Consider the following 13640-nt stretch of genomic DNA (forward strand, 5'->3'; position numbering starts at 1 on the left):
GGAATAACTTACATTCTACATTCAGTCACATTCTGAAGTGACTGATTCAGGACTTGAATATATAAATTGTAAATGACATGATTTGGCCTATAACAAGTACAGGTGTTCTTTCATGGTGACATAAGTACTTACATTAGGCTTCATGTAAGTACTGAGAAGTTAAAAAGCAGACGATAAGCCTTTATCACTTGCATATAAACTTAACCTGTGTTTGGGAAGAATGGTTTCCAGCAAGGCTTATTTGTAGCATCTTTGGATTCATTGGAAAGGTGATAGCCAAACCCAGGCATCAGGGAATTTGAATTTAGAAACAAAGCCAACATTCAATAGGCAACAGGAATCTTCTTTGCTTATTTTGGAGGCAGGGTCTTATTAGGTAGCCTGGCTGGCCCCAAACTCTATTAGATCAGGCTGGTCTCAAACTCTGAAGAAGCACCTGCCTCTGCCTCCTGCGTGCTGGGACTAATATGCGTACACCACCCCCAACCTGACAACATTCCCTGGAACAGCTGCCGACACCTCTAAGAGATGGTTATGCTTGTTACTTCTCCATGGAATGGATGATCCAGGTGTGGACTTGGGTCATGGGATATCAGCCACTTGCCCCTGGAAACCCAGGCCTCTGTATCCCGCTCTGACTCAAGAGAGGCCAGTTCCTGGCATGTGAATCTGCATTTTAACAAGCACTTATCTGCCCACCCACTTCAGTCTGTGACCTCTGCCCCTACAATGGTGTGCTAGGCACCCATTCTTCACAGAAGCAAAGCCATGCTTGTCCAAGTTGCTAGACTGACCACATCTTTTATTTCATACATTGTGCAATCTGATACATAAAAATACCAGATCATAGTCATGATAAATATTCTCATTTCCATTTGGTCTACCACTGAAAACCAGTCAAATCACTCAGCTATTAAAAAAATAACAAGGCGGGGACTGAACCAACAGTTCTGTGCAAACAGTAAGTTTTCTCCTCCAACGCAGCACCTGCAGTGGGAATGAGGTGCAGACTTGACGGTGACATTCCTTTTTAAAGAAGCTGAGCTTCTATTCTCAAGTATAAAGATGACTTGAACACCAATGCTGACTATGAGCAAACAGGTACACAAGTTGAAACAGTGAGAGCATTACGGAAGTGACCCTCTTTCCTGTAGAATTTGGCCCCACACACCTGAGCAAGCAGACACTGGCGAGGCGGCAATGTTACTCCAGTGCCTACAGATGTGCATTTGTGTGCCTCTCTGATGGTTCTGGACGTCTGTTCTCCACTGGCTCTGCCTACCCTGGTCCTTTGGACTCATGATAGCTTTGCGGCAGACTGGGTTGGCTGAGCCCCAGGGTAACAGCTCATGTAGAATGATGTTCTCAGGGTATGAAGTCCATGCTGTACGTAACATTATACAGAGGTTCCTCTGGGAGACAAAGCTTCCTCTTCAGCGAGTCAATCCCGTATCTGGCAACGCATCCCTGGCTACCTCTTCTTCATGTGTGACCTCATGTGTGCAGCAATTGAGCCAGCTATTTCTGCCTTCTTCTTGTTTTGTCCAAAATAATCAAGAAATTGTCCATCCGGTCCAATCAAGTACATTATTATTGTATGATCCACCTGTAAAGCAGAGGCGGAGGAACGTGTGAATAAAGATTATAATCTTATTTTACCAACTTGAAAAATTCTGCAGGATAAGAGAAGTTAGCATCAGTACACAAGTAACCAAAGCAGTACCTAGTCACCAATGCGTGGTCTACCATCTGGGCATGCACCAGCTCCAGTGCATGCACAGCCATGTTCTAGATGGCTGCTGCTGTGGTTCAGTTTGGGATTCTTCTGGTACCATTCTTCACATACCCACTGTACAGTCTCTGAGAGAAGAATTCACCTTCTACTAGCCTTCTAAGTAGCCTATGCTGTGGAACAGCAACACTATTTTGAAACATTTTCCACTTCTGACTGTTCTGTCTCTCATCTGAGCCCTTCTCCACTCATACAGAGTTGTCACACAGGAGTTGATGCAATGGTCAGTGTGTGTGCTTAGGTGCCCACCCTCATGTTTAAGGAACTGCCGAAACTCTGCTTGCTGCACTTTATGAGAAGCCAAAAAACCAACCACTAGCTGAGGCATGTGATACAAACCCTAATAGTGATTTAATCTGATATTTGTGATCCCATCAAAAACTGTAAGATGTTTTTCTGCCTTGGGAAATCTGCACTTGCTATACTGAGCTTACGCTCTGAAGCAAACTGCTTGGACACTCCCCACCGGCTACAAATGCCACTCTCTAGGAGCCTCTTCAACCCATCACAATTCTCCCATTCATTTCCTCTTAACGTGTCTCAGTTCCAACGTAAGTTCAGACTAGACATCACTCTTTGGATATTCATTTCTGTAATATTTTAAGAGTAGATCTGCCATCCTAAGTCCTTGGAATTTGTTGGAGGCTCGTTTGGCAAGACAGAAAGATAGGTATGCCATCACACATACCAAAGAGGAGACACCCCTGAATATACCCAACCCACATTATATGGCTGTGAGGCTGTTACCTTTTTATACACACACATTCATAAGGAGAGAGCAAATGGAAAGAGCCACTCTCCTGCCACCGGGAAAGAATGCCACCAAGAGTTCCTCCGACAGCTGGTGACTTCATGTGGAGAATTTACTGCAGGAGCCAGAAAGGGCCTGGAATTTCTCCTCACATTTGTCAGAATCAGAATTAAAACTCTGGCTTTCCCATCAAGCCTTTCTCAGTAGCATATACCTTCTTTCCTTCACTGCTTCCTTTCGTAGAAAATTTCTTTGACAATTTCATATACACACACAATATAGATTCCCTTTCCCTTTTCCTCTGGTCACTTTCCTCTTTAAAGAACAGAAGTGGAGTATTTTGGACTTACTTCAAAGGGTTCTTAATATAACTTACCAACCAACTCATATATAGTAAAAGACATTCTCTGCCCTTGTCAAACTTCTCTGTGGTCACTTTTCAGTATTCACATGTTTATTGTTGCAGCAATCAATGCTTGTTCTAATAGAGAATTCTACAATTCTAGTAGTTTGTAATATAGAAAAACAAACTAGCAATTATATATCCTTTTTCTTTAGTGTGGTACATGTGCACGTGTAGATATGAGCATACACACACACACACACACGGAGGACAGAAGGTAATGTTCGTGTCACCTTTGTCAGTCTCTGCAGGATTCCCTTGAGACAAGGTCTCTCAGTAAACCTGGAGCTAGGCCAGTAGCCTCAGCAAACCTCCTCTAGCAGTACCAACAGTGTGGCGTTTCAGGAGCACATGACCATGCCTGGCTTTTCATGTGGTTGCTGGGAGTTTGAACTCAGTGTAATAGGCACTGATACCTACTGAGCCGTCTCCAAGCCCCTCACTTCATTTCATCCTGAGACAGGAGTCCTCTATAAAGTACAAGTGGGCTGGATAGAGGAAGTTATATATACTGCTAAATGCCTGATCTAACATTAAGATTTAGCATCTGTCTAATTTCAAGTATGCATCCTTTTCTTATCAACATGCTCCCACTCTTTCCAATTCAACTATAGAGGTGGCAACTCATATTTCTTAAATATACATTTTAGCTGCCTAAAAAGGAATTGCATGCTTACTAATCTTCTAGACTCCCAGAGTCCCTTGGTTCTTCTCCCAAGGAACCACTGTCACTGGTTCCTACAGTATTCTCAGAGAAATTCTTTGTATTTACTATGCATTATACCCAGCACTACCTATTACTGTCACACAACTTACATTTTATGACAGTCCCTTGTCTGGCAACACAAAACAACACTGTTCTACATCAGGACAGATAAAGTAACTCTTCAAAAAGGGTTGCTTGGGTTTCAGTCCTTAGTTTTTACCAACAATGCTGTAAGATTCACCTGGAAGCTAATTTCCACATAGTAACAATGGCAGCAAAGCAAAGGCTAACTTCACATACACTATCTTCCAAAGAGGACTTATCAGATTCATTTCCAGTAACAATGCACGGAGACGAGACCCCTGTTGTTTCAAGTTCACTCCAACAACACACTTCCCATTTTTCCTTGACTGACAACAGTATTTTTAAACTTTCCAATCACAGCTAAACTTAACAGGCTTAAAAAGAGATATATCATTAAATAATTCACATTTTTGTTATGAATTTGATGGTCTTCATTTAGATTTAAAAATTATTTTTATTCTCCCCAAACTATTTTCTAGCTAAGATTTATATGTAGTAATGTGCTCTTATGCATATAACTATGTGTATAACATGTAAATTTAGCTTTACATGTTAACTTTGTATGCTCAATTTGTATATAATGTCTAAAGATGCTACTTTTATCACTTTTGTCTGAGATTATGAAAATATCATCCTATTATACCTTAAGGCTAATCTTTAATGTTTCAAGACATAAAGAGTCACTTAAGAAAAACTTAAGCACTTAAGAAAAGATGCTACTTTTATCACTTTTGTCTGAGATTATGAAAATATCATCCTATTATACCTCAAGGCTAATCTTTAATGTTTCAAGACATAAGGAGTCACTTAAGAAAAACTCTAAGAAGCCATAGAGTATCCCCCGTTGGCTGACTTAGCAAATATACAGCAATGAATCAGAGCAGTCTTAGGGCAGCAGAATAATATGTGGAAAATGGGATCTAGGATGCCTCCCAGGAGGTCAAGAAAGCCTCTATAAGATTTATATAGCTCTACTTTAATCTTTAAGACAAAAATATCAACTACACTTCAGATTAACTGTATCACAAGTACAAATTTCAAGGCCTAACATGTGCTTGGTCTGCTAATGTACTCACTAGCTCAAGCCTGCACACCATGGTGACTTACTGACAACAAGGAAATGGTAACTCTTACTACACCAAGGGCAACCAATTGAGGTAGACTATACAATGAAGGGTAGTTGACAGTACTGTGGGACCACATGGGCTAGCAGCCTTGCCCCATTCCTATAGTAAGAGGAGCTTTGGTTTCAGTAAAATACTTGTGATTTGAATGGAATGTTTTACTTTTATTTTTGAGACAAGGGTCTCACTATGTGGCATTAGCTGGCCTGAAATTTGGTATGTATACCATGCTGACCTCAAAGTCAGTGTGCCACCATGCCTGGCTAAACTAAAATGCTACAAATAAAACTAGCCATTTGGTTATCTGCAAAATTTCCTTTTTACTTCAGAACAGGACTGATATAGAATTTAACAAAACTTGTTTATGGCGGGATGATTAGACCCTCCTACTCCAACATGTTTATGGCACTCTTGAAAAGGCCCATATCCCTGTGGGTCCCATGTCCCTGAGGGTCCCACGCCCCTACAGGTCTCCTCTTTTGGCACTTGTGCACTTGTCTATTTCTCATAGTTGCAAATGCAGCAAGACAAAGCCACAGGTGAGCCTGACTACTTCTCTCAAACAGGACTTCAGGAAAAAAATATTCATTTTTCTCTTGTCCCTTTCTTCCATGAACCCCAAGTTTTCCCAATGTTATGAGGCATCAGGTCTGGAAGGTATGATACTGTGTTGTACTTGAGGCACTGTGGTGTCAAGAGCCTCGAGTTTTAATTTTGGTCAGAGGATCCTCAAGGGTACACAAGAGGCTACAAGCTCAAAGAGCTAGAGTGACTGAAGCCTAGTGTCCCAGTGCTTACTGTAAAAGCACAAGCATTCGAGTCACCGGAATCCAGGTAAAAGTCAAGTGTGGTTACATATGCCTGTAAGTATAGTACAAGGAAGTAGAGATAGGCAGATGCTGGGAGCACCTTTATCAGCCATCCTAGCCAACATGTTATATACACATTCAGGAGAAAGAATAGAAAGAAAAAGGTACAAGCCACAGCGGGCAGTGGAGAAAACAAACCCTGCATATGGCTCTAGGGGCAGGCCACAGGGAGCTGTCAACATCTTAGCATCCTACTCATCTCCCCCGACACCAACCAGCTTTATAGCTATAAGGAAATCTTTTATGATTAATCATTGTACTTAACTGACATAGAAAACCCAGAGTATGACAACAGGAAAAAAAAAAAAAACCTATAACGATACTACTGTACAGCAGTTCTCCACCTTCCTAATGTTGAGATCCTCTGATACAGTTCCGTGTAGTGACCCCAGCCATAAAACTAGCTTTGTTACTACTTCATAACTGTAATTCTGCTACTCTTATGAATTATGATGTAATATTTTCAGTTTTCAATCATCTTAGGTGACCGCTGGAAAGGGTTGGTCAACCTCCAAAGGGGTAGCAACCCTGAGGCTAAAAACTGCTACTATAGCACCATGTTAATTCTGAATGTGCTAAGAAACAAACACCTGGGTTAAGAGGGGAGAGTCAGCCCTGTGCATACCATGAAACCACCAATCAGAAACTGGCCCAGTTGCTCAGGACCTCTCAGACGACGATGACTCATAAGTAATTAGATAATTCATGGAAGAACCACAAGGGTAAACTAGGCAGGCAGTCCATCTCTCATTGCAGAAGCCCATGTTGAACCGAACTAAGTCCAGAGCCAGTAAAGCTTGCAGATAGTCAGTCTCTTATTTTCTCTTGCTTTTCAATGAAATAAATGACTCCCTAAGGCTTACAACTCACAAATGTGAAAAGAAGCGCTTTCCCCCCCTTATCAAAGACACGAGAAAAAAACAGAATGTTTATAAACTAAAACTGGAAATAGAATGGATACCATGTAATTGTATATATAACTAGGGAAGGAAGTCAAACAGAGTATAAGAAGAATAAATATAAACATTAAGCAGTCATCTTTCAAATATATGTGCCTACTAGATTTTCAAATTATCCAAAATTCTCAAGGAATTTACAATAGCTTCAGTTTTCTTTCTTCTTTTTTAAAAGAGATTTGTGTCGTATGTTTGAGTGCTTGCCTGCATGTGTGTATGTGTACCACATTTGTGCCTGGTGTCTGTAGAGTCCAGAAGAGGACACTGGATTCCCTGGAACTGAAGTTACAGTCGTTCGTGAGCCACAGGCGGGTGCTGGGAATTGAACCTGGATTCTTTGGAAGAGCAGCAAGTCCCTTAATCACTGAGCCATCCCTCAGCCTTCCCAGTTTTCCTTTATCTCAGAAGCCAGTCAGGCATGTAAAGTTTGTGAGAACCGGGATCCCGGCCAGGCCCGGCGTTCAAAGCTGAGCATTTACTTACTATGTAGTCCTCATCCTCATCCTTAGGGCCAGGGCTGTAATACACCCTGTATGCTCTGGCCACTCCATCAATCTCTTCTTTTGTGCCAGTCAAACCAACCAGTTTGGGAGAAAATTCTAAATATAAAAACAAGACAGTGAGAATAAGACACGAGACATAATAGTCTCTACTCAAAATGAAAGTAACAATAAAAGGGCATGCACAGATCAAAGCCCTAATGCCACTATAAAGCAGCTTTGAGGCCACTGTGTTCCTGAGTCTCCAAACACTTTTCTGCATGCCCATGGCATATGACGGATCTTCTGTGACTATTATAGGGATCTGAAGGAAATGTATTCTAGTTATTTAAATCATGTTTTAAGCTGATTTAGTTGTAGGTTTTTCACTGCATCATATGGAAAGAAAGTTCAAGAGGTTGTACCATGGCTTAGTGGAGTGAGGTCTGGGAGAACTGAACCTGAAATGGGACGTCTCCATGTTCCCCTCCCCTCAAGGCACAGGGAACTACACGGAAGAGGAGGTGGAACGGTAGGAGACAGGGGGGTGACTCCTCAAGACAACAGGGCTGATGTACACATGAACTCAGACTCTGTGACAGCACGCACAGGGCCTGCCTGAATCTGAGCACTGAGAAGGGGAAGCGCACGAAGCATCCCACCTAGCCAAGGAGCTGATACAGGCGGGAAAGGGAAGCAGCTCTCTCCCTGAGGAGCAGCCACCTTCCAGAGCGGGCCACACGCCTAGGAGTTGGTAGCCAACACAAACTGTACTCTGCCTTCTTTCTGGTTTTTAAAATCCATTCTGTTTCGTTTTGGATGTGGGAGAAACACAGAGGTGGATAGGTAGGGAAGACTTAGTTGGAGTTGGTGGGGGGACATGATTAAAACATATTGTATGAAAAAAACATTTTTTTTCTGAGATTTTGAGACAGGGTCTCTCTCTATAGCCCTGGCTATCTTAAAACTGTGTAGACCAGGTTGGCCTAGAACTCACAGCTCTCCAGTGCTGAGTTAAAAAAAAATTAACAACAAAAACAAAAGATGGCTCAAAGGGTGCCTGTAAGAAAATTTATGCTACAATTAAAAAAACAAACAAACAAAAAACCCCAAAAAAACAAAACAAAGCAAAACCCAAAACCTCATGGCTATGGGTAAATCAGTCATAGAAAGTATGTGCTGTCATGTTTTTGAGAATTTACATAATCTTGAAAGTTTCTTAAAATGACTGAATTAAGAAGAGAATGGTTCATACTTTTAATCCCAGAAATCTGGAGACACAGGCAGGTGGGTCTCTGTGAGTTCAAGGTAGCCTAATCTACAGTGAGTTCCAGGAAAGCCAACAGTAGTTAAAACCAGCCTCAATATATAAGTAAACAAACAAACAAAAACAACATAAAGCCTGAGGTCAAAATTTGTTTATGCTACAAAATCTATCTTTAATCTCCCATTGCATACACTCCTGAAGTATGTTTCTCCATTCTAACAAAAACGAAGACAGAGTGAGAAGCAACATACCCTTATTCCCCACTTGCCTTAGGTTATACACAATCGTTCCTGTGATAAAAGTAAAGACCAGAGCACCATGATGGGGAACCTGCTTCTTGTATGCCAACACACTGAAGCTGAACTGAGCTTCATTGTTTTATCAGCCTGCAAAACAACTGACAATACCACCCTAGGTCTATCTTAGGAAACACTGTTAGGTCTCAGATGGTTTGCTACTGCAAACTGTTAAGAAGCGCCTATGTATAAATTATCAGTAAAACACACCTTTCACATAAGTCGCAATGGCTTCTTTTGTGTCCCTTTCTGGGTCAATGGTGATGAAAAGTGGAGTTAAATTCGGCAGGGATGGAATGCTGTCTGAAAGAAAGGTCCAATTAGTCAACAGTCACCATAAGAGAAAAGACAGACCTAGCAATACCTGGAGAAAGTGGTTCTACAGCAAAGTGTCAGTCAGGGTTACACAGAGGACAGATTAGATTATCTGAAGTGGAGGGGAGATGTTTCTGTCTGTAGAGGTGTCAGACAGATGTGCTATCACACACTTTTGATACATAGATGCTATTACTGTGTGGAGGAGCCAGGCAAATGTGCTATCACACACTTTGCTACATAGATGCTGTGCTCCAGATCATCTCTCATTGTCATCTTACTTCCTAATGTAACCCAGTCACTGTAGTTTTCCCTACCATATCGAGGGCAAGGTACGATATCAATAAAGACTAAATACATTACAACATACTATAGAATGTGAAACCAGTACTAGTGAATCACTAGTGCAGATTATGAATGGTCTCTTACCTATTTCCTCCACGACTTCAATCATTTTTTCTAGTTCTTCTGGACAGATATCAGGGCAATGAGTGAAGCCAAAATAAATCAATACCCATTGACCCAGGTAGTCCTTGTCAGTTTTGGGCTCTCCATCGTGAGTTGTGAGGGAAAATGGTCCCCCTAGTAAAGGCTTCCCAATGCTGCGATGCCGTTGTTTCTCCAGCTCTAAAGGATGCACCAACAAAACAAGTCATTGTAACCAGAGTCACTGAAATATTTGTCATAGTTACATAATACTAGAAACAGTTGTATGTGGGAGGTGGGGTGGGGAATAAAATACAGAAGAAGTTTCAGAAAAATAAGCATAAAATAAGAAAACTGAATGCTATCACACATGCAAGCTCTGTAATGAAGTGGTAAAGTGTTCACCCAGAACAATCTAGTCTTACACCGCTCAGTGTGGGGGTGAGAGCCTTGAGGCTGAGTGTGCAAGAGGCAGCTTCATGAGGAGAAGCAGCAGGGATGGGTGGGACCTTAGTTTTAAAACCATTAATTAAACAAACAAACTGGGATAAGAGTGTTACTAATGGAAAGGAAGCCAGAACAGTGGACAGGAGAGAACAGGGATGCTCTCTATAGCGCTAAGACAACCGGAGGTCCTGGTGAGGAACGCTGACATAAGATAAAACAAAGCCAGTAGAGCCAGTGGTAGAAGGAAAACCCTAAGGCTACTGAAACCAACACAAACTCTTCTGGTTTCATTTCTGATGCTGTGATAAAGTATTCTATCAAAAAGAAACTTAAGATGAGAAAGGGTTTATTTTATCTTACAATTCCTGGTAATAACCCATCTGTGAGGAAGTCACAGTAGGAGGAGCCTGCAGCACTAGTCACATCACACCTGCAGACTAGAGGAGAAATAACCTATGCATGCATACTTTAGCAAGCTTTCTCTACTCTTCTAAAGTACAGGACCCACTCCAGGAAGTAGGGCTGCCTGCCACTTTCAGGCTGGGTCTTCCCACATTAATAAGGGCAATCAGAGAATCAGAGAATCCCTAGGGTTGAGTGTATCCACAGGCCAGCCTGTCCAGACACCCCTCACTCAGACTATTCCCAGGTGACACTAGGTTGTGTCAAGTTAACAATTAAAACAAAGAAACAAACAAAAAACAACTATCATAAGCTCCCTAGAGGTACTTTGAGTATTAAAACAAAGAGAACAGATCACAATCCCTGAATATCTATCAAGTGAATAAACCCAGAGGGATGAGAACACACAAGCACGCATGATAAAACAGACAATGCATCAGAGAAGGCTGAGCTGTCTAGATGATGCAGCATTACCAATAACGGGACAAGGAAAAACCAGGATGCACCCAACTACATGTGGTATCATTTCTGTGACAACCCTGTCAAAGGATGCAGGGCCTCAACAAAGTCCCAAGAGAAGACCAGGATGGGCCAGGCTGAGAAACAATTTCCTAAATAACTGGTTTTCAAAGTCATCAAGGTCAGCCAAGTCAGGTGAGGCCAGAGAAACTTAAAATTTGCAGAAGCTGAAGTGACAACCAGGAACAAGGAATGGGTCTGAACTGATGCTTTTATTGCAAAAGCAATACAGTATCAACCTCAACTGAACCTGAGACGCCTTAGAACAATGGCTCCATAAGGGTTAGTTTTCTAATGTTGATGGTTCTAATTATGTTGAAGGAAGTACACAATGCATGGGGCACCATGTCAACAAATAACCAAATAATTTTGGAACACTTTAGGTTGGGCTCATAGAAAATTTCTAACTAAAACAAATTTATTATATGTGAATTTCAAAGCAAAAGCAGCTTACATTTAGAATAATTTGTCACTACCTTCTTAACTTCTCAACATTTGAAAACTCATTTCCTTCAGTATGGTTTGGAAATTAATGGAATGCCTGTTAAAATATGAAAATTAGAAGCTGGAGAGATGACTTGGCAGTTAAGAGCACTTGTTCTTGCATAGTACCTGCGTTCAATTCCCAATACCAAGGACAGCTCACAAACACCTATAACTCCAGCTTTTGAAAATCTAAAAGTTCTCTTCTGACCTCCACCTGAGCAAGGCACTCACATAATTCACATACATGCAAACACAGACAAAACAAACATGAAAACTGTATCAATTAAAATCTCTGCTCTGCTAAAAGGAGATCTCTATCATATCAATACAGAATTTCTATTACTATAAAAGTTCTAATATTTGTGCATTCTCATTCCCAGATTTTAACGTTTCTCTTTATTTAACAGCATCAAGAGATTCAAACAATATTTATCTTAATCCTTTGAAACAAATCTTAAAGTCCTTAGAATATCCACTAAGAAATAATTTTTTAGAGTGCCTTCAGCACTTCACAATGGTATTTCACAGCAGTTCCTGGCTTTCCCTCCATTACAGCCAGCCTGATCTTGCCCAAAGCTGCCACCTCTACTCATTCGCCGTACCTATCCCCACTGCTCTACATGCCTGACCCCTAGGATGTCTTCTCAGATCCCATGATCAAGACTTCTTCAGGCCCTCACAGACCCCTGCACTGCCCTATGGCCTGGAAAAACAGCATCTAGGGAAATCCATGTCTTATTTTAAAACAAAGGTTTAAGCACAGGGTTGGCCAATAGCCAAGCAGATAGAAGTGCTTGATACAAAAGCCTGATTACCCAAGCTCAATCCCAGGAACCCACTGTGAAAGAATATACTAGCACCAACTCCCAAAACTTCTCTGGCCTCCACCATGGCGTGCACACATATGCGCGGCACACTAATTTAAAACAAAACAAAACAAAACCCCAAAGGGTAACCACTTACTTTCTATCTTTTCTTTCTTGAAGTACTTCATTCCTGCCAATAAAGATCCTCCGATGGCAAAAGTGAGTGCTAAAGACTTCCAAGAAACAGGCTACTGGGGCAGAGATTAAAACAACAAAACAAGTAAGATGCAAACACATAACCACACTGTATTTACTACCTTAAGTTTTTTTTCTTTTTTCTTTTTCTCTTTCCAGAGCTGAGGACTGAACCCAGGGCCTTGCGCTTATTAGGCAAGTGCTCTACCACTGAGCTAAATCCCCAACCCCTTACCTTCGTTTTCACAGCAAGTACATACACACAAAACACTGTTATATACACCGAATGCTTAAGGTTATTTGGGGATAAATAATGCAAATGTTTGTGAATACAGTTATATCTATTACAAAAGCATTCGTTTCCAAGAAAAAGTTACCTAAGTTAATTTACAAACCAATTAAGGGCTGTAGATGAAGCTCACTTAATTGGGTGAGTGCTTGATTGAACCAAGGCTCTGGGTTCCATGCCAAGCACTGTATAAAAGTGGGTGTGGTGATGCACACCTGTAGTCTTAGCACCCTGGGAGGGGGATTAAGCCCAAAGTCATTCTTGCTACATATAGAGTTCTAGGCCAACCTAAGACGTAAGACCTGTTGTCTCAATAAACAAACAAAAAAAGTAATTGATGGCCGGTTTATGTTGATACTGAGGATAAAAATAAATCTGGGAAGGTTACCCAACTGGCTTCCAAAATGACATCAAAAGAAACCAAAAAGTGGGGCTTCCTAAAAATTAACACTGAGTTATTTCTCTGTTATCTTTAAAGTCCAGAAATGGTTTTTCTTTTTTTTCTTTTTTGGAACAAAAGCCCAAGTTGTAACCGCGCGGGTTGGGGAGTCGGTTCTCAAATTCTGTAAAGGCTGGGACCAGGAAACAGATCTGTCAAGGTTGGAACTATCGCTGACCAGGAAGCAAGGGAAGGATTCCATAGTCCTTTCACACCAGGGAGTTCCTGAGGTGTGACCTTGCAGGATGCGGAGATGGATGACTGCAGAAAACGTCGAGCCCCAAAGGCTCCAGGCGGACACTCACCCCAGGCTTCGGGCGGTGAGACCTGGCTTGGCTGCCCTTGGGTTCCGGTCCGGCCCCCGGCGGTGGCGGTCCGGCGCTGAAGGCTCGGCTCCCCAGGCAGCAGCGCGCCTCCTCCGTTCTCGGCGTCTCCGCCACATCCCTGAGCCCACGGCCGCGAGGGAACAGACACCAGAGCTGGCGACACTGCGAACGCACCACCGCTGCCCGTACAAGAGCCGCCATGAGTTTAGGAGACCGCGCCTCCTTTGGGCTGCCTCTCCACTTCCGCTCGCGCTTCCGCTTCC

General features: G+C 42.0%; 1 protein-coding gene across 1 annotated transcript; it reads right to left on the reverse strand.

Moving 5' to 3' along the window:
• Positions 1-785: 785 nt before the first annotated feature.
• On the reverse strand, positions 786-13630 carry LOC127695359 (protein SCO1 homolog, mitochondrial). Its single transcript, XM_052197446.1, has 6 exons — positions 13357-13630; positions 12286-12376; positions 9472-9669; positions 8938-9030; positions 7169-7284; positions 786-1606 (listed from the first exon to the last, which is right to left on the reverse strand). Exons 1-6 carry the CDS (start codon positions 13576-13578, stop codon positions 1472-1474), a joined length of 855 nt encoding a protein of 284 aa, XP_052053406.1. The 5' UTR covers positions 13579-13630; the 3' UTR covers positions 786-1471.
• Between the last annotated feature and the right edge of the window lie 10 nt (positions 13631-13640).

This window comes from Apodemus sylvaticus, chromosome 10 (genome assembly GCF_947179515.1).
Source record: "Apodemus sylvaticus chromosome 10, mApoSyl1.1, whole genome shotgun sequence".
NCBI classification, from domain to species: domain Eukaryota; kingdom Metazoa; phylum Chordata; class Mammalia; order Rodentia; family Muridae; genus Apodemus; species Apodemus sylvaticus.

What these genes read in the sequence shown, in the direction of transcription:
- LOC127695359 (XM_052197446.1), bottom strand. Translation starts at nt 13,578, where the DNA reads ATGGCGGCTCTTGTACGGGCAGCGGTGGTGCGTTCGCAGTGTCGCCAG. An exon ending in CTCACCGCCCGAAGCCTGGG is followed by an intron (nt 12,377 to 13,356) that starts GTGAGTGTCCGC and finishes CTGCCCCAGTAG; the next exon opens with CCTGTTTCTTGGAAGTCTTT. An exon ending in CATTGCGACTTATGTGAAAG is followed by an intron (nt 7,285 to 8,937) that starts GTGTGTTTTACT and finishes TTTTATATTTAG; the next exon opens with AATTTTCTCCCAAACTGGTT.